The following is a 25803-nucleotide window of genomic DNA, read 5'->3' as shown; positions in this document are numbered from 1 at the left end:
GTGTGTGTGTGTGTGTGTGTGTGTGTGTGTGTGTGTGTGTGTGTGTGTGTGTGTGTGTGTGTGTGTGTGTGTGTGTGTGTGTGTGTGTGTGTGTGTGTGTGTGTGTGTGTGTGTGTGTTTTGAGCTGGAAGTGATAAAGACAGGAATGCCTTAAAAAAGGAGGTAGAGCATTTTATTAACATTATTAAATTTGTTTTAAAACATTTGGTGAGGTGGTGCTGGACCTGTGAGGGGTGCACTCATTGCATTCGCTGCTGAAGAACACCAACAGCTGAGCTTTCATCCAAGTAACACTGAACAGAAAGGGTTGGTCCAACACAAATATCCATTCCTGCATCGCAGAACACCTGACAGACTGATTAACGTTTATTTAAAATCTAGATTTAAAGCTGCAGTTTCTTACACTCCTGAAATGTTTCAGTGCAACCCATGAAGAGATTTCACTCTCGCTCCAGTGGAGGCAGCTTAACATTGCTGTGTTTGGCTTGTTTTACACGTTATTACACATTAATTGTGGAAGATAATAATATTGCTTAGCCAGGATGCTACAGATAGATGTCTCATGGAATAAATGTCAGCAGTTCTTTAAAGCAAACTGCAGCTTAAAATGCTTCAAATTTGAATTTAAAAACAATTTGCTGTCCTAAGACTAGACTAAAACAATAATAATAATTAGATTAATTAAAAACAGTAGGGACTCTACTCTGGAGTAGGTCTGATGCTTCGTAGTCCTGCAGTTTAATTGCTTCTCACCCATTCTGAAGAGGTCCTGTCTGACAGCAGAGTTGAGGATGATTTGGTGTGGAAACAGTGCTCATGCTCGAGCAGCACCATTACTAGCACCTTTCAGAGCTGCTACGGTAGTGAGAGGCTCCCTGCTGTTGGATTGCATGAGCTCGTGGCTTGGGACAGCTCCTTCTTCTCTGTCCTCCAGAGCTGGAGACGCATGCGCTATCTCAGGTACTCGTACACTTCTGCGTCCACAGATATGAGACCGAAGTGCGACAGCAGGCCCAGGACCGAGCGCGTCATACTCATCGATGCCATCTCCCATCTGTAAAGGAGTCGCGTCATTATTATTCGCTGGCTGCGGTCACGCAACATGATTTGCATTCCTGACACAAGACTGAGTCTTTACCTCAAAGCCAGTTCAAACTTGAGGCCCTCCCATGTTGTCCTCACCCAGCGGAAGACCCAGAGCTGGGGCAGCATCCCCGTCCTCTCTGCCTGAATCTTCCCCCAGCCTCGCACCGCGCTAACAACAAGAGGGAAATCGGCTACATGAAATACTTTTACCAATAGGTTATCTTCAAATGCTGGAAAACTAATCAGCTTTCAGTCTTTTTCTGCAGGGCTGTGGCAAGAATTTTAGAAATGCTGAGGTCATGAGATCCTCAAACACACCATCACCTCTAACATTTCTCTAATGTTCCCTCTTTCATCTGCATTTCTCATATTTCTGAAGAAATACTGAGTTTATTTAGACTGATTAGGAATTTTACTTCCTTTACTTATTAGTAGCATTTACTCAGTGAACTCTGTCCACCAGATGTCAAAGTGCCTAATAGTTTTTCAATGGACATCCTGGAGCAAACAACTCATGCAACAGTTGTTGAAGACTTGGAAAGAGGCAGGAGTGCGTTGTAGCAATGAGTGACTCATGTCACATGTTTAAAATCTCCCTGCAGTTACTTGTTATGATCGCTTTGTGCCGTGGGAGAGTTTATTTGCCACAGAACGGCGAGCGTAGCGCAGCCAGCGGCTCCACTAACCTCTTGGCCATGACAAAGTAGCGGTCCACCGGCGCTCCCAGAGTGATGTTGATGCTTCGGACCGTATTGATGTTCCGGAAGACGAGCAGCATGGGCCGGGGCATCGCCTTCAGCACCTGCATGATGCTTTCGAAGCGGTGGCTGGCCATTTCACGCATGTAGGCCGTCTCCTCTCGACTCAGGATGTTGGACAGGCCCAGCTCCTGCATGTTGATGGGTCGCTGCAGCAGCATCTCACAGAAGAGGAAGTACTCTGCAGAGCAAATCAGATAAGAAGTGGAATTACTGCTTTATTGTGCAACAGCAATGTGGATCACTGACAATGTAGAAGGTGAAACAGATTTATCAAACACCTCTGGAATATACAGCATGCAGTGGCTACATTAAGGGTTACCTTTGACACCCAGTGCGCTGGAGTACTTTTTCATGGCTGCCTCATCTCGCAGGACTATGGACCTCCACAGTTTACAAAGGGCCACTCTGTCACTAAGATAAAAGGTCACAGTTACAGCTGACGGCAGAGTAATCTCAGAAGAGGTATTTACTAAACAGACTCAGCCAAATCTCACCGTTCGCTGAGGTACTCGTACAAGCCGTGGTCCAAGAGAACCAACTCTGCCTTGTTATCAGGACCTCGTCTCACTAGAACTGCAGGCACAAAGACTTTATGAATAATATGGGATGTCATGTTTTCAAACACCCTCTCTCTGTACAAATCAGCAAGATAGACAAAAGAAGGGAAATGCCACCTGGATGTAATAGTTCTGATTATTTCACTCCCTGTTTTATTTCTCATTTATGAAGCTGTTTACGCCATTGTATTATTTTATTATGTTAGTGCTCTCTGGTGGACAAATCATCTAATATTACCACTGCTTCTCAATTACCTTTAAACATCTCTGTGGTATTTCTGCATTAATATCAGCTCAGCATATCGGTTGGGCTCCTCGAGCTAACTCATCTCTAAAAAGAAACTCTGTCCTGTGCATGCGTCTGCACTTTGTTCTGAGGGAGGGAGGGATGGAAGGACAATGAAAACCTGCTGATGTTACTGATGAAGACAGAAAAGGCAAATGCAATGTTCACTGGTGCTACAAACTGATGATATTCTCTTTCATAAACACATGCACACTGATGTACCCACCATTTCCAGGATGAGGGTCAGCGTGGATGAAACCGGTGTAGAATATTTGCTCAGCAAATGTTCGGATCAGTTTATCTGCAGTCTGAAAATCAAGTTTTTGATGAGGTGTTACAGACAGCGTTTTTATGGGAACACTCTGAAGACCACGTGTTGCGTAGAATGCATCGACTTACATCTTTCAAACTTAATCCTTGCCTTTTAATTTCTTCCACGTTATTGATTTTGCAGCCATTGCAAAACTCTGCTGTCAACACTCTCTTTGAGAAGGAGAGGAAACAATGACAAAGCTTTAGCCAAGGAAAGGATGGAAGTCCGGTCATTTGGTACCAATAATAATAACCTCACCTTACTTGTTTGCTCCCAGAAGACTTTGGGGACAGAAACAAAACTGAAGTGTTTCAGCTCCTCTGCGCACCTCTCAGAATTCCTGGCCTCATTCTCAAAGTCTAGCTCCTGAGCCAGAGTACCCTTCAAGTCCTACACAAAGCCCATTAAAATCCTCTTATTGATTTAGTCAAAACTTGTTTAGCTAAACACCATCCCAGACACATGCAGTGGATTAACTGTTAACTACTGATTAACTGACCTTAAGTACCCATCGAAATCCAAAGCTAGGGTGCATGAACTTAACAATATCCAGCAGGATCTCCAATGTTCTGATATCACCGTCAAACCGATCCCTGAGGTCGATGTACTGCACCTGCGGGGACCAGAATTGAACAACTTAAAACTTGAAACCTGGACTGGACTGGTCTGATTCTGCGCAGTACACAAGCAATCTATGTGGAGTTCTGTACCCGACAGTGAAAGAGGTTAATAAAAACCGAGGCAAGAAAAGGAACCACACTGTGGTCTCAGAATCTGAGCTCACCTTCACAGCAACGGGAGTCCCGTCAAACAGTTCTGCCTTATGAACCTGAGCCAAGCTGGCGGCAGCGATGGGCTCATAGTCAAACGTTTTAAAAAGCTGCTCTGGGGTTTTGTCGAAGTCTTCTTGGAAGAGAGCATCCACCTGTCACAGACACAAGCACAATCCTGAGAATCTTCATGACCATCTCTCTCGCTGAACCATGCGCCTTGTTTGTGTTGCAGCTCTCACCTCTTTGTACCTCCTGTTCAAGGCCTTGTCCTCCAGTATTTGCAGGGTGCGGATGTACTCGGGGGGCAGGAGGTGGTTGAAGGAACACAGACCTTGGCCGAGTTTGATGTATATGCCGCCGTTCCTTATGGCTCCTTCCACCATGCACTCTGCTGTCCTCTGGTGGCAGGCTGACATCTCCGCCAAGTAGGATGGGCTGCTCTAGCATGGGGGGATGGCAGTAAGACATGATTGTCCATAAAACACCCACAGAGCCAGCAAGCATAAGCAACAGTAAACTTTTTTTTTTAGTTCATTTCTGGGAACAAGCACAAGAGAGGTGGAAAGGAAATGTGGGGTGGATATGAAGTGGGGGTGTGTTATGGTACTTAGACCCCAAGGACACCCATCAATATATGTGTTAATCATTGGAAGCTCTGCTACCTAGTGTTGTTGATGTTTGTGTTCTGTGATGTGTGACATCTCAGTGACTATCAAGTGATCTAGGGTTTAATATGTGCCAAAACTGCCCCCTTTTTGCCCCCCAGCTACATGCAAAGTCATGTGGAAAAACAAAACAGTACAAAATAGCAGAGAATCTCCAGAAAATGCATCACCTCAGCCAAACACAACTATAACTGCAACAGGGGCGAAACGCCACATTAAGCTATAAGCGAGCCCGAACACGATGAAAAGTCTCACCATCCCTCCATGTTTAGAGGAATTCAGAGCAGCAGTCACATCAGGAGGGTGGTAGCTGCAGCCGGATTGATTAAACCTGCCTTGACCCAGTTACATGACATGGAACTTACCTCATCGAGGCCTCGGACAGTCACATTGGTGGTCCACCAGTAATCCACAGAGATAAAGATTCCCACAGAGAGAGATCTGAGGACACACATAGAAGAGTGGATGTGTATGACTGGTTTAAACATAGAGCTGTACCCAGTGTCAGATTTTTAGATTTGAAGCTTGATTTTCCAATTTTTGTTACAAATAAAAAACTGAGAAGTGTGGCATGCAAAAGTATTCAGCCCCCCTGTGTCAATACTTGGCGGAACTGCTGCAATTACAGCTGCAAGTCTTTTGGGGTATGTTTCTACCAGCTTTGCACATCTAGAGACCGAAATTTTTGCCTATTCTTCTTTGCAAAACAGCTCAAGCTCATTCAGATTAGATGGAGAGCGTTTGTGAACTGCAGTTTTCAGATCTGCCACAGATTCTCGATTGGATTTAGGTCTGGACTTTGACTGGGCCATTCTAACACATGAATATGTTTTGTTTTAAACCATCCCATTGTAGCTCTGGCTTTATGTTTAGGGTCATTGTCCTGCTAGAAGGTGAACCTCCACTCCATTCTCAAGTCTTTTGCAGATTCCAACAGGTTTTCTTCCAAGATTGCCCTGTATTTGGCTCCATCAACTCTGACCATCTTCCCTGTCCCTGCTGGAGAAAAGCACCCCCTAACGTTTTGCTTTTAGGCCAAAAAGTTCAACTTTGGTCTCATCTGACCAGAGCACCTTCTTCCACATGTTTGCTGTGTCCCCCACATGGCTCCTGGCAAACCGCAAACAAGACTTCTTATGGCTTCCTTTCAACAATGCCTTTCTTCTTGCCACTCTTCCATAAATGCCCGATTATAGCACAACTAATTGTTGTCCTGTGGACAGATTCCCCCCACCTGAGCTGTGGATCTCGCAGCTCCTCCAGAGTTACCATGGGCCTCTTGGCTGCATCTCTGATCAGTGCTCTCCTTGTTCAGCATGTAGGTTTAGGTGGACGGCCATGTCTTGGGAGGTTTGCAGTTGTGCCATACTCTTTCCATTTCTGGATGATGGATGGAACAGTGCTCCGTGAGACGTTCAAAGCTTGGGAAATCTTTGTATAACCTAACCCTGCTTTAAACTTCTCCACAACTTTATCCCTGACCAGTCTGGTGTGTTCCTTGGACTTCATGATGCTGTTTGCTGAACAATATCCTCTTAACAAACCTCTGAGGCCATCAAAGAAGAGCTGTATTTATACTAAGGTGAGATTACACACAGGTGGACTCTATTTAATCATTAGGTCAACATTTGATCATTCAGCAATCATCAGGCAACTTCTGAAGGCAACTGGTTGCACACTTGGAAAATCATGTATAATTTTCCTTCTACTTCACAATTGTGTGCCGCTTTGTGTTGCTCTCTCACATAAAATGCCAATAAAATATATTTATGTTTGTGGTCGGAACGTGACAAAACGTGGAAAAGTTCAAGGGGTGTGAACACTTTTTCTAGCCACTGTACGTAGACCAACCTGCACAAGCGACCAAATCCTTCAATCACGATCCTCATCTTCCTCCTCTCTCTTGGTGCTGACGCAGCATACTGGACACCCACTGCCACAGGCACACCGACAGAGACGCCAACAAGCGTCTTCCATAGCAGCCCTCTGCGCTTTCCTTCCCTGGAGGCAGGAAACAGTCCCACTCATCAAGACGGCAACGTCGTCATGCTTACCTGTGACCGTGGCTTGGCTGCAGTTCTGTACCTGAGTGAACCGAAGGATCTGGTTGTTTGGAGTGAGGAGCCGGGAGGTGGGTATTTCCGGAGCAGAGCCATGTGATGCAGACACAGCCTCAACTACAGAGAAGTAAAAAAAAAAAAAAAAAAAAGGCGCTGCAGGAGAGTGTTTTACTCTTACCCTTGCAATATCCATATGACCTGACTGTTAACCATGGACCTGTGGACAGATTACTAGGATTGCATTGGATTAACAATCATGACTGGTGTAAACAGATACACAGTGTCAGTGCAGCTCTGACAAAATGACTGTGAGTAGAAGTATTTTTACAGCCTCAGAGCGACAACACCATTGTATCCATATAAAGCACGGCAACTGTGCCATAATGAGCAGGCAGCGATAAAACAATTCATGTCCCAATTTACAATAGCTGCTAATTTGCTTCTGCGCTTGTCAGCAGCAACAGTATTTCACTTTCGAGTTTTACTGTTACTATGATCTCAGTTGCACACTTTTATCATTGTCGGTCTTTATAACTGATTTACCATACGTTGCTTAAAAAGCAGCTGTACTTATGTGTGCTGAGGACTCAACTTTGTTTTGTGCATCGATCAAGAATCTACAAGCCGAGATGCACACCATTACCCCGCCCCCTTGGGAATGTTTGGCAGATAGAGTTGATGAACCACCTTCTTCTATAGATACTGACTTACATTCACAAGGCAGGCCCACATAGTGTTGAGTAACATCAGGGGAATGTGTTAGTGTGTGTGTGTGTGTGTGTGTGTGTGTGTGTGTGTGTGTGTGTGTGTGTGCTGGAAAGGGGAGGGGGGGTCTAGATCAAGGCCAATATGACCAGTCAGAGTACTTCGATGTTTTTGTTCGCTGTCTGAATCTGAGGGACAAAATGTCTCCACTGCTGACAAATTGATGTCCAGATAGTAGTGGTGTCAGGGACCTGAGCCCTGCACTATCAAAGTAAGTGTGTGTCACACACTGGGGCAGAAAAAGCCGGGGGGGTCCTGACACCACAATGAATGACAGCAGGAGGAGCAGATACGTGCTGATTGGCCGAATCTGACCGACACTACTTCATATGCACTTATTTTGAACTGTTGTAATTCATACGGGGGCACATTTTGCTGTCGCATATTAACCAAAGTATCAGCTGCCACCGTGAATGGACACTTGTGAAATAACTCACTGACCGCCATAACAAATACATTCATTTGAAAGTGAAATAACAATACTCGCACGTAAAGTTTGTCTTGACCTTGCTTCAGTTCACTGGTATCTGTTAAGCTAACGCGTCCAGCTGATTGGTTAACGTTAATGTTGCTAGCTGCTGGTCAAGCAGCTAACTTAAGCTAACGTTACTGTCAAAGCGAGCTAAAATGATTTAGAAATCTCATTTATTTACCACTCTGTGCGTCTCCCCCGTCATGTTTCCCGGGATAGTGAACCAGCTCAACTGACGATAATGAATTGTCGTTACAAAGTGGTTTTCCTCATAAGAATGTAGCCAGCCTCTGGTGCCACCTCCTCCAATTATCAAAGGTTACATGCTATTGGTTTAGCCAAAGAGTAAGCGCGACAGAGCGAGAGGGTGAGCGGCCATCTTCGTACTTCCGCTTTCGTTTAAATCTTGGTCGTCGGACAACGCAGCTGTTTGGGACTCATTCAGAGCTTTTTTTCTGCACAGGTCGGTTTGTTTTCTCGAGACAGACACTTGAAGAGTATGTTCCATTGTAATAATCAGTAATATATAGTAATAATCATAATCAGTTTTTCAGTTGTTAGTGAGGATCATTAGGTTCATGTATTCATTTAATGAAATGCATAAAAAAAGTATTGAAAGCATCATTTAATAGTGTCGATTAACAATTATATTTCATTATTCTGCCTTCATGTGGTAAAGAAATTGATAAATTATTACATGGATTCCATCAGTTTCCTTCTGAAAATACATTTGTCCCCGCTTTAATGTTTAATTTATCCTTTGTGATTACTTAAAGATGATTTTATAGTTTTTCAGAGTTACAAATTCTTAAAAAAACACATCTACTCCATCTCCCTCATTGACAAACTCAACACCTATGAATATGCTATGTAAATATTCATAGTCAACTGGTATACACAAGCTGTCCTCTGTACTTCCCTGAAAGGTCCGTTCTCAGTGTATGTGCACTGGACATCACATTTGCTAAAGGTGCATATTGAACAATTACTGGCTTCCAAAGTAGCTATGATGTCACAAAATCATGCTCATATGTAAAAGTCTTACTTTCAGTGTAGTGAAGTAAAAGTAAGCAGAGCACTCACTGTTCAAAAAAAAACCCAACACTTCTTAATAACATTTAGTGAGACTAATTAAAAGAAGCCCAACCCAAACCACAGAGCTGTAGCAGGAGCTCTGATTGGCCTGTCACAATTTTCAATGTTTCAAGGAAGAGAAAGTCACCTGAGTCTCATTAATTCGGTGGTGATGTTCAGAGAAGTCAGTGAAGTATCAATGGGCGGACATGCCGAGAGGGCAGAGATGTATCTTGATGGCGCACTCTCTGGTAGGAGGTACCGGCATGAACGTCATTGATTATACAGAGTGGTTCGAGGCATGCCCCTGTCCTGTTTATTGTACTTGATATTCATGTAGAGTTAAAACAAACAAACAAAACGTCATTATTTACAGTAGCCTATGATGCAGGACACAACAAATACATATGAACTTGAGAGGAGGTAATGTAACCCACACAGGAACATATTTTAAAAACTTGCTTCAGATTGACCTGATATGCACATTAATAGTGTAGGTTGTAGAATGCACAATAGTCCATTAGCAATTAAACCTGTGTCACATGGGATATTACAGTCGTATTATTTCTAAGTTACATCATGTTACATCAGTTAGGTCTCTGTAGGTTTCAGGGTTCCCATCTCAAGCTTTAATGGAAAGTTGAGACAAAGAAAAAAACAAGTGAAGGGTTAAGTTAGCACGAGTGGATTTTGTTTGTTTGTTTTGTTGGGATTTATTTCTATAATATAAAACAATATCACAAATATAAAGACACGTTTTTTGCGGCTGTCACAAGTGCATCACTGTCAGGGTACAGAATTTACAGCAAGCAACGTCAAAATACGACAGAAAGAAACCGGAATCATGGATCGGCCTTCAAAAGAAAGCTAGTAAAAATGCTCACTCGTACAAAAGCAAACAGATATACAGGTACAATCCAAAACAACAAATATTCAAAATAAACAATGGGGTAATTAGAAAACATATGTAGTGGAACTGTGGTTCTTAAAGTGTTTCAGTAAACCACATGACGTAAGTATTTCATCAAGGACTTTATTTTGAAACCTAACCGGAAATGTTCTGTGTTTCACAGCTGCATGGTCTACCGGATGCTGAAGGGACCCGTGTCGCTGCAGTGTTGCGCTTTCCTGTTTACGGGCGGGAAGAGCGAACATAGCTGTCTGTGGAAGCTACTGGGTTTAAATCGGCAGCACATTTGTTTTAATCCTCCTCGGTGCTGTTGATGTGCATGTTTTAATGATACACGGGGCATTGCGAGGACTAGTGGATACGTTTTAAGTGGACCGCTGCTGAAAACTTGAGGGATTTTTGGAGAGTGCAGGGCAGATGGAGGATCCTCCTGCAGATTCTGGCGGTGGTGGCGGCGGTGCAGCAGCGGAGGGCCCCGCGATGCAGGTGGCGGAGATCTGCTGGCCGACCGCGGCTCTCCCTCTACGGCTTCTCGAGTGGAAAGTCAAACCCGGGTCTCTTGTTAACGTGGACTCCGTGCTAGCACTGTGTGCACCCATAACTCAGGAGAAGGGGGCAGAGGCTGCCAGGCTGCCAGAGAAGAAGGTGAAATCGGACCGTGCTGGAGTAGTCAAGGAGCTATGCTGTCAACTTGGACAAGTCATACCTCCCGGGTGAGTCACTCTGCTTGCTATAGCTAACTAGTGTTTGCTGACTTGCCCCCTGCCTGGAAAGGCTACAGGCAACATGTCAGCTGTAGTTTTGGTACCGCTTTGCCAGTAACTGACTTAACCCGCAGTGCAACGTTAGCTAGCTAACGTGCTAACATTGCTATACATTGGTGCTAAGTTAACGTTAGCTTGTTTGCTAGCCGTACTCAAACCATCACTCACAGTACTTGCTCGTACCATGTCAAGTCAGTCAAAACAAACAAAGAGACTTTTGGCAATAACTTTCAAAATAAAAGGTTATTTTTTCAGAGAAACTCTTTCTGAACGTTTTAGTCGTTACAGGTATAGTGGAAAGCAAAAGCAATTGTAAACATAATTTAAGCAAACATTTTATGGTTTCTTGATCTGCCTCTTTGAAGTATGTGCGATCAAGTTTACAGGCAAAACATTTGTACGCTTTTATTTTGAAGGGAACCAGACCTGTAACGTTGTCTCGTTTTGTTTGCCTTGACGCAGCCGTCCCTCGCGTGCACGAAATGTGTACATGCTGAGTAGGTTGACAGTTAAAAGACTGGTCTCAGTCTGCTGCTGTCCACGTGAGTTTGAGACGGCCGTTGTCATGCCTACTTCTTTAAATTGCCCCAATGTCATTTAACTTTAGGATTAGGATTAGAATGATAAAAACACCTCTGATATCAGTGAACCTAAACAGCTCTGGTTCAACAGTTAAAATGATATGCCGCCACGATTTTGAGAGAAGGGTTCTGTGGTGCCTTCAGGTGCTCCTTCTAAGCTCCAACTCCTGATAATCCATGCTTTGTGTAGTGATAGTAAGGTGTACTCACTCTGATATAATATCTACGTTGACCATGTTTTAAAAGTGACTGCTTTGAAACATCGGGTGGAAAAGAGAGTCTTTGGTCTGCACCAGCAGAAGGAGAATGTGTACATCAGGGAAGCAACATAAACAATTACACAGAATAGTGAAAGGTTAGCTATTTGTAATGTATTTATAAGGGTAGTATCAGCTGTGGTGTCTCATTTACAAAACCACGGCACTGTGTGCATTACGATGAGCTTTTCGTTATTGTCAATACTGACCTGTTCAGTTGACAGAGTTGACTCACAGCTAATCTGTGTGGTACAAGTGCTAAAACATGAGATGTAATAAACTTAATTTATACCCGGGCCCTTCAAGCCGCAAAGCAAATGTTCACTTAATGAGAATCCTGCCAAAAGATGGAACTAATATCACTGCTGTACCAACAAGCAAGCACTTACACTTCTTTTTCTTTTTTTTCCAGAGGTGTTGTCGTCAGAATAGAAGAATGCAGCCATCCAATTGTAATGAAGGGTTTATGTGCTGAATGTGGCCAGGATCTGACACAGTAAGGAAACGCAAACAGTCACTTTTTACACTTGAAGTTTTCTTTTTCCTGTTCATTCTTGGGCTGATATGTCGGACATTTTTGCTCACACATTGCTCTCACACTGCACTGAGCTGACTGCTCAAAAGAAAGTAAAAATTCGATGCTTACAATTTCACACAGTCACATGACACTTTCAGCATAGTTTAGAGCTGATTACTAAGTGGTCTTGGCAAAGGATGTTACATATCTGTACCTTTAACACTGAGTTAATATATCTATTTTTGGTGGATTCTGTGTCATTTATTACCATCAGGGGGCACCAGAGATCATGCAGAGTGAGCCGAGTACATCTCAGGTCATAAATCATGTGGTCACACTGCACTCTCCCTGGTGTCAGTTTTATATAGATGTAAAAATTTCAACCATCTGTTAGAATCCAAGACAAGGTAAATTAATGCAGATTTTATTGATGTAAAGAAGCACACTGCCTGAAGCCAAAGATAGTGTTTGGCACTTACATGTTTTACAGATGCCACTGGATAACATGTTTGATGATGATGTATGATGTACTGGTATGTATGTATGCACTACAAATGTTTGCTCAAGTCAACCCAGTAACATCTGCAAAGCCGAACACATTTTAATTTGCATGTTTGTGAAAGCCGTCTTTCTTCTCAGTCACAATGTGTTCAAGGACCTGAGAGATGCACAAACCACAAGATGCATGACTCCCACTCTATTTTTCCCTCTCAGACTGCAGAGCACGAATGGGAACCAGCAAACTCCCATCTCCACAGCAACCGTCTCCATGGTGCACAGTGTCCCTGAGCTGATGGTCAGCTCAGAGGTGAGTCATGTGATGCAGGTACCTGGAAGACTGGGCTAGTAGGGCAGATATACAATACTTAGCATTCACTTCATTGTAAGACCTGTATGTGTGTGAATTGCTAGTGGGAACACAGGGCCCCCAATTCTCTGGAATATTTTCCAAGATATTCTATATGGACTGTTTTTGAATCGTCCTGGTATTTCGTACCTTCAAATTTCATGTAAGAATGCTCACTGTTTCCTGTAGAATGTATTTCAGGGTGAATGTCTTCTTAGAAAGAACATTACTCTAAGCTGCAACAAATAAGAATCACAACAAAAACGGTGATGTACTTACAAAGAAGATTTAAGTTTAAAACCATATGCAAAATTCTGGTAACAAAGGCTTTATTTATTAACAATTATATACATAATTAACACCGTGGTCATTTAAAAAAACCTGAAGTTTGAAAAAAACTCAGTTTTTCTGATATTCTGCTCACTATCTTTATTTACTCCAACAGCAAGCAGAGCAGCTGGGAAGAGAAGACCAGCAGAGGCTCCACCGGAACAAAAAGCTGGTCCTGATGGTGGATCTGGACCAGACACTGATCCACACCACTGAACAGCACTGCCAGCGTATGTCCAATAAGGTATTATTCCATCATGTCACTCTTCTGTCCTGTCATCACTGTGATGGAGATGCAACCTCAGTGTCTATGACCTTTGTAACCTAAGTTTTATATTCTACCACTAAAAAATGTAGCATCAAATAACTAAAAACATGTCAGAGCAATGAACACTTGGAACAAACATCAGCATGATAAGAACTGTTGGCATGTAATTTGATTGTTTTTTTGGGGTTTTTTTGCATGCACATGCACATGCAAGATTATGTGTTTGACACTAACCCTAGCCATAACCGGAACCCACAGTGGCACTACTAGTGGACACAACCTTTAACTTGTGAGCTTCATGAGTTTAAAAGCTTATATGTGTGTAAACCTGAAACCAGTCTAACAGGTGAGAATAGGGGTTTGTCTGGCCCACAATCGAAAAACCGACTGTGGGCCCGGTGAGAAGGGAGCCGAACTTTGGACTTTTCCTTAAGATCTCCTTTTTCCTTTCTTGATACAGCTGGTTTTGCCACCTTGCATGTGATCAACTGGGTGCAGCCCAACGAATGTCTTTCAGGAGAGGCAGTCTGAAATGATGTGCGTTATTCTCATATTTAAACAAGCATCGCGCCTCTCTATGACAGTTGGCTTTTTACCCTGCTTTAGAGTGGCCATTCGGAATGACTATAATCCCTTTTGGTTTCCGACGAGCACAATAGAGCCTGTCTGGGTTTATGTCACACAGGAGGAGGATGGATTCTGAATTCTCTTCAGAATTCTTCTCCAAAGCTAGATCAAAGGGCTGTCTGACAGCATAATGGAAAAGCCTCAATAAAAGTGACTGCGTATTAAGTACTCGCTGTTATTTGCATACTTTTAGGTCAGGTTTACTCTCCAAGTATCATTGGAAACATGTCCTTGAAGTAATTCCACAAAAGTATTTTACAGTTTTAAGTCCTAATCTCTGTTTTTTTAACTGAAAGTCTAATTGAAAAAACAGTACTTTAAAAGTAGATGTTGAGACCTAAATCTGTTATTTCCTCCAGGGCATTTTCCACTTCCAGCTCGGGCGAGGAGAGCCTATGCTCCACACACGACTACGCCCACACTGCAAGGAATTCCTGGAGAAAATTGCCAAGCTCTATGAGTTACATGTCTTCACATTTGGGAGCCGCCTATATGCACACACCATTGCTGGTAATGGACTGACTGTTTTTCATTTCACAGCACTTTTTCCACATTATAAGCCCTGATTGCATCAATCCACGTAGTGTTATTGACATCAATGCAACAGTATGCAAAGTATTTCTAGTTTTAAGTGTAGGGGAAGTCTTGGTCTTCTACTTGCATTGCCTGTTTTTGTCCATAAGAGGGAAGTGTCTGCTCATGTTGTATTCCAACTGATGTTATATTGGCTCACTGATGTGCATTTTTTCCACGTATCATTTGCAAGCAGCAGGGGTGCTACATTTTAAAATGCACATGAAGCCACTTAATGTTTTGCATGAACATTTTGGCTGGTTAGGTTACAAATGTGCAGGTACACAAGTCAGTCCTTCCATTCCCAGCCTAGTTTTTGCAGCGTTTGGCTGGCAGCTGACTGATGTCGGTTTCCCTTTAGATGAAAGTGTTTTCAGTTTGTGATTCAAGGCTGAATTACACTGAAGTGTAGGTAGAGTGTTTATATGCTGTCTTTTTGGTATGCAGGCTGCAGTCTTTCATCATACTGTATATAATAGCCCCAGTCCAGTACTGTTCTGCCTCCATATGATGAATGTTTAATGCATTTTGAATTGGATTTTACTACTGGCCCTGATGCAAGGAGGTCGGCATGTTTCAGAGCAGTGCTCCAGCTATTGACGTCTTCTGTTGTGGTTAAAGGAGACACTGGCTTGGCTGCCTTGTTCTTTCTCTGCCTAAGCTTTCATCAAACTGTTTATTTCTTTTCACACGTCTTAAGAAAGTTGAGAAAGCTTGATTTTGTAAGAAGAAAATGTAGCGAAAATGTGTCAAAATGAGAGTAAAGTTTTGTTAATGTGTCATAGAAATGGCTTAGAAATAATGCAGCATATTTGAGTGCAAGTGCTGTAGTTTATTGTACTATTCAAGTAAGAGAAATACCTCCTGCGGCTTTGGAGAGGAAGTTTATGATTTCAGATTTTGCATTCAAATATCTGTCTTTTTGATTCTTTTTGCCCTTTTATCTTCCTTTTTTTAGGCTTTCTGGATCCTGAAAAGAAGCTTTTCTCTCATCGGATCCTTTCTAGAGACGAATGCATTGACCCTTTCTCCAAGACTGGCAATCTTAGGTGGGAATTTCCTTCTGCTAAAGTTGACAGCTAGATCAATTGTTGGTGGTTAATTCTGTGGTGACCCTCCACATTTGACTTTTTTTTTTAACTCTGATTTTCTTTGCCTGTGTAACCATTTTTACTACGAACAATCTGTCACTATTGTCAGTGTAGGCGAACACACACAGAAATCTATTATTCTTTCTCAGTGTCGCTCATGAAAGGTTGTCAGTGACATCTCCTTACAAATAAAAGAATGGACAGATGATTTAAGAAATTAAAGTGCCCCCTATTGTGATTCATAGCAAAACACAAAGTCTGTCACTACAGCGTCACTGCAGCCAAAGAGAGATAAATAATGGCTGCACGGCATTTATCTGGAAGAGTTTGGATATCTGTCAAGAAGCTCAGCAGGTTTGCTAGTGTCTTGTGCATGACTCTCCTGACAGGAATCTTTTCCCCTGCGGTGACTCGATGGTCTGCATAATCGATGACCGAGAGGACGTGTGGAAGTTTGCACCCAACCTCATCACTGTGAAGAAATACACCTACTTCCAGGGCACAGGGGACATCAACGCCCCCCCTGGATCACGGGAAGCTCAGATAGCAAAGAAAGGTACAGTGCCCACACATCTTTGACTTACAGAAAGACCCCGTAATGACAAAGTTGCTGACAGTTTATGCAACACTGAGGGTCAAACGGACAGCCAAGAACGCACTGTCCAGTGAGTAGTTTCCAGAACTGTGCACATTACCACGAGAGAGGCACTTTTAGCTGAAGTTAACAAGCAAGTCAGTCCAGTGGATTCACTGATCTTGGGCTGCTGAATGCTGAATGTTGCACATAGTTTGAAATGATGTCAGAGCTCAGCGTCAGTGAGATAAAGCACAGTAAACTGAGTCTGGGCTTCTACGTGAATTGCAGTGAGAGGACCAATTCTGTGCAAACTGAAGAATACAATGCAATTCATGAAGTTTTCATTTGTGAGGCATTAGGGCCTCACTTAGTCTCAGTGATGTTAAATAATGTTTGGAGAACACACCAGTTACGGTGTTATCGATGACATCAGGCACAAGATTTCTGTTGAACACTTATTTATGTACAAAATATATAATCTGTGAATATTTATGTAAGTAGTAGAAAAATGTTTTCTGTCATTTGGACGTATCAGGCCTTGTTAGTTATTTTTGTTTTATACAATGGCCACACAATGGAGAGTTCTTTGTTCTGGCTACAGGTGAGGATTAATAACCAGACAGTATAACCAGATACCTATGATCCCGCTGTTTGATTGTAGAATTAACATGCGAGTATTAAACCGAAGGTAGAAACAGCAGCAGTGAGGTTTGGCTAAATAGCTTAGAGACTTAGAGAGGGAATATTTGTGAAGCCAGTAAACTACAATAGATAAGTAGTGTTGCTCCTCAGTGACAACCACACAAATGTTTTTTCAAATGTGTTTGATAATTGTGGAAATCTGAATATCTAAATGAATTAACAATAAGAGGTAGAAGAAGAGGATTCTTAACATCTTAACAGTGGGTCTGACAGACTGGGGAGACAGAGGGGGGATTATTCAAATGCTGATAGCATTTATATTAAAAGACTTGCTGTATATTAGGTAAATGCTAAGGTTCCTCATGGATCATTTATTATAGAGACACTCAGGCTGGAGTAAGACAATAAATATTCATCCACACTACATTCACATGCAGCCAGAATCCTGAGTTCACATGATGAGCCTACACACCTCTATCCACAAACCTCATCGTGAATCACAGGTGCCGTCAGTGAACAAGGACAGACCGTCTTAAAGGCTTCCAATTCTGTGACCTCTGTTTGTCCCCCTGTGTTGAACTCACAGAGGGAATCTTCTCAGAGACTCACTGTTATCCTCATCATTACCGTAGCGGGAAACAAGCTGCTTGGAGCCAGCCTGTGTGTCTCCCTGGGGACTGTTGCAGAACCCACCCCCCCTCATTTACACCCACTCTCGCGCTGTCACATCAAGTAATGATAAGTCCTGGTTGTGCTGATCCCATGTTAGAACAGCTGCCAGGCTCAGTAATGGCCCTTATGTTGTTGATAAATACAAAGATAGCATAGAGCGTCTTTATGTGGTTAAAACACAAGCGTCAGTTTTCCCAAAGCAGATTCGGTCCAATGCAAATGACACATGAAGTGTTTTGCCTAAAGCAACTCTCTTGCCGCTTTGCAAGTTTAAGTAGTTTAAGGAGACAATTATCTATACATGTTCTTGTAACCTCTATCACAGCAACAACATACATTTACATAAAAGATTGTACTAAAACATCCCTTGGTGTTAGCTACTGTATTTTGTATTATGACTATTTAAAGTTTCAAATGTATGTCTGAAACAGATAATTATGTAACATACTGGCTGATTTATTCATAAAGTGCAGTTTTAAAATGAAGCTACATTTCAAAATACAAATAATATTTGGTGGTGATTGAGACAAAATCTGCATTTTTTTCTACTAATTTGGGAGGTGAAGCATCACTCAACACCTCAACACCACAGTGTTAGGTAGGTACTACTACAAACACAATATTGACATGGATTGAGCAGTGAGAGGGAACCAGAATATTAAAGTTGAGGGCATTAAAAAAAAACCAATGCGCTGAAAGGCACCAAAATGCTTCGTAGAACTGAGGAGGTTGCAGAATTCTGTGTGGTTCATCCCTGCCACATTACGCTTTGTCATTTGACCAATTGTTACCATAAAAATATTGTTATGTGTCCGTATACTTTGAATACAGAGCTCATGCTCATCCTTACCCAACACCATCTGAATCATTATGTGCTGTTAAATATTATCCTCTCCTGTATACTGTCAGCCATTGTTGATATTGTGTTGCTGCAAACAATGCAAGTCTGATATGTCCTTTGATTTTGAGAATGTATTAACACAAAAAGTTTGGCCCATAGTCTAGTCAGTCGCTGCATTGGTATTCTGAAGGCTGGTCTCCACTGGCCCGTGCACGCTCGAGCGTGCCCTGCCTCCTCGGATTATTTCGCTGCCCTCTCCCGTCCATCCAGCCGTCTCGTTCAGAAACGACAGGAGACTTTGCCTCCAAAAACCACAATTCTTACTTGTCAAGTTTGACTCTCTCAGTATCAGTACCGCTGTCTTGTGGATTATTCTGTGTTGTTGACAGGTTATCACTTGATTTTATTTCATGCTTAGCTAGAGTCACTTGCACCGGAATCACTCAGTGTCACTGATTTGCCTTAGAAAAAGATTTTACACAGAGAGATGTTTGCCAACTGGGGCAGCCAGAGCAGCTCTTCCTGAGCTAAAATCTGGGTTGTCGCCTGGAGTGGAATGTACCAGTGTGAAATGTTAGGAAGGTTCTTGCTAAGAGGTTTATTATCACGGGGTCACAGACCTTCCAGAATGCATTAATGCTAAGTACATGGTGAAAAGGCCCATAACCATCACGGCTAGTGAGGTTATTTGGTGTCAAGTAGTGTGTGATATCTAAAGCAGGTGGATACAGTTCAAAAGTATTTTTTTAAGCAGCGTTGCTCAGTTCTTGGTCATGAAGTTTTCTAGCTTGAAGTTTGGGCCCTGAAGTTTACTTGAATGTATCATTGTAATTTGGCACTCAAAATCTGTTTCATATTATCACAAGTGGTCAAAGGTGGTGAAGATTAAGTTTGTAAGTAGAGCCCTGAAGGTAACAAAATGCCAAAAGCTTGTCAGACAAGTTAAAAATGTACCAGATTACATAAAAGGAGTGCACAAAGAAATGTAAAGCTTTACACTTTTCCTGTCAGTTGGCTTCAAAACAGATAAAAAGCAACCGGTGCTGGTCCTGTTATGTCAGTCATCCACATACTGTGTATAGCTGTTGTATCACTGTATAAACTCTTGAAACAGAACAAGCAAATGCTAACAAAATTATTTAGCAAAGAAAGCTAAGAAGTTCTTAGAGACCATGCTCTATCTTTATTACATTATTGTCCTCTTAAAGCACATGTCTCCTCTCTTTATCAAAAACCACGATAGAAAAAAACCCTTATTGGGTCGTCCTTTATATTTCATAGGTGTGTGTGATTTGCTTTCTCCTTTGTCGTAATGTTGACCTTACTAGTATTTAGTTAGTTTCAGTTTAGTTAGGCATTAACTAAATTCATGCTCTGGCACAGTGTAGTTTCAGGAAGAAAGTTGGCTGTGGTTGGATGTTTGATGTTTGGGAAAATAGGAAGTAAAAAAATTGGGAGTAGATAAATGAATGCTAGTGCTATGATAAAAAAAATAAAATAAATAACTTGGCAACTAGGCATGGCCTAGAGTTTTAGCTGGCTGATATGCCCTTGAGCAGGGCACTTAACCCCCCCAATATGCTCCGCGGGCGCTTGATTGCAGCCCACTGCTCTTGTGTGTGTTTCACTGCATGGTGCATGTTGCAAGTCTTGGGATCAATAAAGTAAATAAACTTAAACTTAACTTCACAATGATGTAATGAACAACATCTACAAAATTGGTTAAAAAAAGATAGCAACAATCAGTTTCTCTTTTTGTGGGTGAAGGTCCAGGACCTTGTTGTCACTCATGACAAGCGACAAATGACATTAGATCTCGTCTCATCTTATCACGTACCCCCGCCTAATTTATCCAACTGTGGCCAACAAAGACAGTGTTGTTCTGCATGCACCAACTGGAGGCTGCTGCCGTAAATTGAATTTCCCCAGTGAGGGTTTGATAAAGTACTTTGCAGCTGAAGACAGTACAGAGACACAGTGACTTTAGCAAAGCTTTAGAAGCTAAAAGGGTTACTTTCAGTCAGTGCTTGCTTTGAGTAACAGAACAGAGAAATTCTGTCCATCTTTGTGATCTTCAGAGTCGCGAGTCTTTCTTTGAGGAACATCTTTACATTCAAAACGCAGCCGAGGTCACTCTGAATAACAGCGGCAGCACTTTGACGTTGAGGAATAAACTAAGATCACAATGCTGCCTACCTTGTTAGCCAACTACGTAAGTAGTGTGTACAGCGTTGTTAGGCTCAATAAATAAAAGATTGTTGTTGCTCTCTTGAACAGGACTAACCTGATATATTCAAGTGGCAGTTGTTGAGTCTGCTAGCTGAGAGGCGTGTCATGAAAAGTGACATGATGAAATAAAAAGTGGTATTGGGGAAAAAATCCATAATGAAATAAAAGCAGTATTTTGAAAAGGGCTATTTAAATTGCTTCACAAATTATTGTTTCATTTATATATTTCCACAACTTATGTGATTATTTATGCAACACTTATCATGTGGAGCTCCATGGTTGTCAGGAATGCGAAATGTGGTGTAAATTGGCTTGATTGACAGCAGAATCCTTTAGTTTGTAGCTGTTTTTACTGTCTATTGATTCCGGTGCATGTGTCCTTGAATCGTGTGTGATCACCTTGTCTTGTTCCAGCAGGTGGCTCATCAAGTCGATCTGCAGAGAGCACAGAGTCAGTCGGGACACTTGGTGTCGATGAGCAAAATAATGGCCCCAGGAAAAGAACGAAAGACCTCAACATTTCTGGAAAGGAAGAGTCCACAGCACCTCAGGCTTCTCAGGGAGTACCAACAAACAAACGGACACATCCCACAGGGCTCGTGGAGGATGAATCGGGACAAAGTAAAGAGTCAGAGACCGGGGCGGAGTCTGGGGCGGGGTCAAAGGAAACTCAGGTGGGCGACAGAACAAATGTTAAGGAAGATGACAGCAACAGCACAGTGGCGACACGCGAGGCACAAGACAGTGCAAACTCGTCAGCACCAAGCCATGAATGCAATAACTTGGACTTTGACCTTTCCAGTGACAGTGACAATGACTCCATCACAGAAAAGCCTCCCTCATCAGAGAGTGACAGTGAAGGCAAGTCTTGCCAGGCAAAGAAATCTGCACAGGAGGGTGTCAGGCAAGAGCCTGGCGATGAGGATGGGGCAAGGGAAGGGGACAGTAAAGGTCGAAGTGACGGAGAAACCAGCACTGATGCAGCAGAACCTTCAGGAGTTCTTCTCCCAGACCCCGAGCTGGGTAACGGCTGCTCAGATAGGAGAGAGCCAGAAACAGAGTCCCAGAATAGTGAACAATCTGGGGTCACCATGGGAGAGGAACTGCTGGACCAGAGTATGGAGGATGAGGAGGAAGAGGAAGAAGAAGCTGATAATGACCAGGATGATCACCTGATCTACCTGGAGGAAGTGCTGGAAAGGATCCACGCCGAGTACTACGCACGCTACGAGGTTTACCTGAAGAAGGGGGCCTCTGAAATGCCGGACATTCGCAAGATTGTCCCGGAGCTGAAAAGCAAGACACTGGAGGGCACGACGATAGTGTTCAGTGGCCTGTACCCGACCAACTACCCCATGGAGAGGACTCGCGAGTCCTACCATGCCAAAGCACTGGGGGCCAAGATTGGCAAGAGTCTGCTTCTCAGCTTTCAAGATCCCAGTCGGACAACACATCTAATCGCAGCAAGAGCAGGTTTGTAGAAATGTACGGCGCTGTTGACCAAGCATACGGCAGTAGCTTAGTGGGAGTAGTGTCATGTCTGACAATGAATTGTTCTTTCTAAACTTTTCATGGTATTATTCTCACATGGTCTTTAAACACATCCTTTTAGAGCCTGACCGATACTCAGGTTTGAGATTCGAAAGTGGAAATACCTTTAGTTCTGTTTCTGACCTGCACGTTTTCATTTTGTTCCTTTTGCTGAATGTAGCTGAATGTATTTTTAGGAGCTGTGTGCTGGAACATCATTCGTAACTGATGCAAGTAATGGTCTGCTAATGAGACTAGAATTCAAGAAGGGTCATGCAAGGCTCATTTAAATGCCAGACTTACCGGCATATTGGCAGATTTGTGTGTCTGAGCCTTGTCAAACTTAAGCTGAGCAGAGATAATTGAGATTAAATACACTGTCAACACTGTTACTATATCTCAGAGGTCTTCTGTTCTAGGAAGGTGTGTGCCAGTGTGATGGACTCCGATTAACATATGACAACAATCGTATATGAGTGTACCACTGCAGAGACCTTTGTTAAATTCCTAGCACTGCTGAAGCAGCAGCAGCAGTAGGAACTGTTTCCTTTAGATTATCAGTAGCTTAATACAGCTCTGGTATGGTATGCAGAGCTTGAACAGTAAACCCTGAGGCAGTAAGATGAAATTGTACTTGAGTACATGCATGCATCATTCCCTGTGAATCCATTGTGCAGGTCGTCAATCTGAATGCAGCACAGGACCAATAAAACCTCCTGTATTGAGATTGATTTTATTTATAGAATGGAAATACATTGAATGGCAGTTGCAGAAGAATGCAGACCACAGCTAGAATCAAAAATGTGATTTCATGAAAATCATAAGTTCTGCTTGTAAATCATTGTAAATCTGGACCTCTGTCCGCTTGTTTTTTCGCGCTATTGGGACAAAAATGGATTCATGCAGCTTTAAATAATAATGCTTAAAATTGATTTCCGCATGGTTCCTCGAGACAGCTCCTTCTCTATAATTAGGCCCACTTGATTGACAGAAACATGGTTCACTGCATTCTGACATTAGAGAACCATGCAAACACTGCAGGCTATGTTAGTGTGTTTTTTTTCCCTAAATAGGAAGGACTTTTAATCAAAAAGCTGGTTAAAATGTAGCATATGGAGGTTGGTCTTACACTTGTTAGTTGATTATGCTGAAGCTGAAAACAATGTACTGCCATTGGCTGCAAAACATCCTGTTTTGCTTTGAGTTTTGACCAGGCCAGTTGTTGATTAAGCACCCTTAGTACATGCTGTCATCAGAAATGTGTCATGTTTTCGTACATTTTCTGATAGGTCACGTGAAACAAACAAATACAGATTCTACTCATCTTAGAAAATGCTGTCCAATCTGATGATGTTCTGCAAAGGTGGATTCACCCCTGCATTGCTGCTAATCCAGTTTACCTTCTGGAAACAAGCAGAGGAAGTGGCTGTGTTGCCTTGGGAGCCACCCCGGCTGAGAACAGCACTCGGCAATCACTCATCTTGTACATCAGAAGGAGGGAAAAATCAGCCGAGGATGGAGTCTGGGCAGCATGAACAGTATGCCACTTAGTCTGCAAAGAGCTGCCCGTCGTGTTGTAAGATCAGCACATTTGACAGATATTAACACAAATCCATAGTTACATGCCTTGAATTTTGATGTGATCCGTTCCCTTTTATTCTGAGACATTTTAACTTTTGAAGTGCAGAATAATAATATTGGCGGCCAAAAAGTTATTCTTATTACATTATTTATAGAAAGGTGTGTATTTGCTTTATTTCCTAGAATACGGTTATAACCCAAAAGCTGCACAGAAATGCAGCCTTTTGCATCTCCACCACCCTGCCCCCTTCCTCCAACCCTTCCAGCAGTCCTAACCTGTTAAATATTCTTCTCATGTCCTACACACAGATTCAGATGAACACACACACACACACACACACACACACACAAAAAAAAAAATCATTCTGTTTTAATTCACAGACTGATATTAGACAGGATGTGCTTTACTTTTCTGATAAAGCACTTTCTTTCCCCTTACCGTTGCACTTTTTTTGGCCACATTAAGGGAATGGTTGTATGGATAGTGATATCTGATTGTTGGTTCAGACTTTGGTTCAGCCCTTAGCCTTGTTGCTCTGTATCATGATGAGCATGCATTAACATTCAACTGAATAATGTTTATTTTCTTTTAGCATGTTTAAATCATAATCCTGTGAAATCTGTTTCCATATTCCACATTATCCATTTACATTTTTTGTAAATGTATGTTTTATGATTGAAGCAAACCTGATTTTATAAATTAAATCAACATTTTGGCTATTTCAATGATATTCCATGTTTTACAGTTTAGTCCATTTTTATTATCAAATTCCATGATTCTGTGTTTTCGACTTCACAGTAATCAGAAAGTCTGTAGACATTAACTTTGACAAATGCAAAAAAGAGAATTCCTTTGTTTATTCTGCGAGTTTATGTCTAGCCACATGGCACCAAAAAAAGCCGCTGCATACCAAGTGAAGAGGACATGTGCCCAAACACTGGGTGTCAATATGTGAAGGGTATGTGATTGTTAGCCCTGTATGACTAAAATAACCTGGGGTTAATGAGCTTCTAGGCGTTCTTTGTGTCAAATATCAATAAGTCTTATTCAAGTAGAAACACTACTCTCTGTGGATTTAACCAAACAAAGCATGGCTTTTTGGATTTCTATGAAAACTATTGAGCTGGCAGAAAAGTGAAAGGACAGTGACTGCATTGACTCCAAAGGACAAATCTTTCTTTTTGTCTTTCTAATGATATTGACCAGACAATTATTTTCTCTTTTCTCCTCAAGGAAACACAGTCTGATCATTGATCTGAATTATTCAGCAGAGCCACAGTGTGCGTGTGTTTGGTAATAGCTTTGATTGTAAGGTCAAGCTGTTCTCATTTTCACCTATTTACTCTCTCATTCCTGTCACCCAGGCACCGAGAAGGTTCGTCAGGCACAAGGCTGTAAGCACCTCCATGTTGTCAACCCCGACTGGCTGTGGAGCTGTCTGGAGCGCTGGGAGAGGGTGGAGGAGCAGCTGTACCCGCTGAAGGAGGACTACTCCAAGACGCCGAGGTAAAGGAGCCATTTACTGAGCCGTGGTCCTACAGGCCATCCCAAACCAAGTAACACTGCAATACATCAAAATCTGTCCTGAAGATAATTCCAAGTATGAGATCTTTTTCTTGTCTGTTGAAGGAGCAACAGTCCAGCAGCATTCCTTGACAATCTGGGTTCCCTGCAGAAGCCTGCTTTCCACCCAGCTGCCATCCACCACAGACCTCCACCTCCAGCCCCTGAGGTTCGGACCTACGACCCCGTCACGGGCAAGCTGATCCGCAGGGGCCCTCAGGTGTCACGGCCACCACCCTACCTGCAGGCGTCAGGCTCTTTGTTGCTCTCTGACCAGAGAGAGGAGTCTTGTCTCAGGTAACAACAGGATTGGAGCAATGTAATTATAATGTGTAATATTGACGCAATGATATGAAACTTGTTCAGTGTTATCACTCCTATGGTTGCCACTTCTCACTAGATTCACATGTGTCGTGTTAGCTAGCTAGAGCTGACAGATGTCTGTCAGTGTGCACCTTGTGAGAGAAAAGTTTTGGAAATTTGTGGAGTGCAGTCATGGAATTAAAAAAATCTGTTTTTCCAGGCCTGGAAAAGTTTTGGCGAATAGTGAAAAACCATGCCAAGTATTTCTAAAAATATGATTCACTAAG

The 25803-nt window shown here is 42.5% G+C and overlaps 2 protein-coding genes across 3 annotated transcripts in view; one reads left to right on the top strand and one right to left on the bottom strand.

The window, feature by feature from the left end:
* Window positions 1–171: 171 nt before the first annotated feature.
* Window positions 172–8043, bottom strand: adck5 (aarF domain containing kinase 5). 2 transcript variants are annotated; one of them, XM_041955628.1, is made up of 15 exons: window positions 7920–8043; window positions 6527–6618; window positions 6293–6442; window positions 4807–4882; window positions 4016–4216; window positions 3788–3928; window positions 3503–3616; window positions 3262–3393; window positions 3090–3173; window positions 2917–2998; window positions 2342–2420; window positions 2167–2258; window positions 1773–2025; window positions 1139–1255; window positions 172–1054 (listed from the first exon to the last, which is right to left on the bottom strand). In XM_041955628.1, the coding sequence occupies exons 1-15, from the start codon at window positions 7941–7943 to the stop codon at window positions 952–954; spliced, it is 1740 nt and encodes a 579-aa protein (XP_041811562.1). In that variant the 5' UTR covers window positions 7944–8043; the 3' UTR covers window positions 172–951. The 2 variants fall into 2 exon arrangements, with proteins under 2 accessions (XP_041811562.1, XP_041811563.1); XM_041955629.1 differs by lacking the exons at window positions 6527–6618; window positions 7920–8043 and having other exon boundaries at window positions 4016–4211; window positions 6293–6335.
* A 1916-nt stretch (window positions 8044–9959) lies between these two features.
* Window positions 9960–25803, top strand: part of ctdp1 (CTD (carboxy-terminal domain, RNA polymerase II, polypeptide A) phosphatase, subunit 1) — a 62943-nt gene continuing 47099 nt past the window's right edge. The window contains exons 1-10 of the mRNA XM_041955242.1: window positions 9960–10435; window positions 11737–11820; window positions 12556–12649; window positions 13134–13262; window positions 14273–14423; window positions 15445–15535; window positions 15967–16133; window positions 20956–22011; window positions 25015–25156; window positions 25280–25510. Of these exons, the coding sequence (XP_041811176.1) occupies window positions 10140–10435; window positions 11737–11820; window positions 12556–12649; window positions 13134–13262; window positions 14273–14423; window positions 15445–15535; window positions 15967–16133; window positions 20956–22011; window positions 25015–25156; window positions 25280–25510 (2441 nt within the window). The 5' untranslated portion in view covers window positions 9960–10139. The remainder of the gene's footprint in view (window positions 10436–11736; window positions 11821–12555; window positions 12650–13133; window positions 13263–14272; window positions 14424–15444; window positions 15536–15966; window positions 16134–20955; window positions 22012–25014; window positions 25157–25279; window positions 25511–25803) is intronic.

The sequence above is a fragment of the Chelmon rostratus genome, chromosome 16, assembly GCF_017976325.1.
Source record: "Chelmon rostratus isolate fCheRos1 chromosome 16, fCheRos1.pri, whole genome shotgun sequence".
NCBI classification, from domain to species: domain Eukaryota; kingdom Metazoa; phylum Chordata; class Actinopteri; order Chaetodontiformes; family Chaetodontidae; genus Chelmon; species Chelmon rostratus.
Note: the sequence above shows the minus strand (reverse complement) of the source record. Positions and strands in the feature narration are given on the sequence as shown.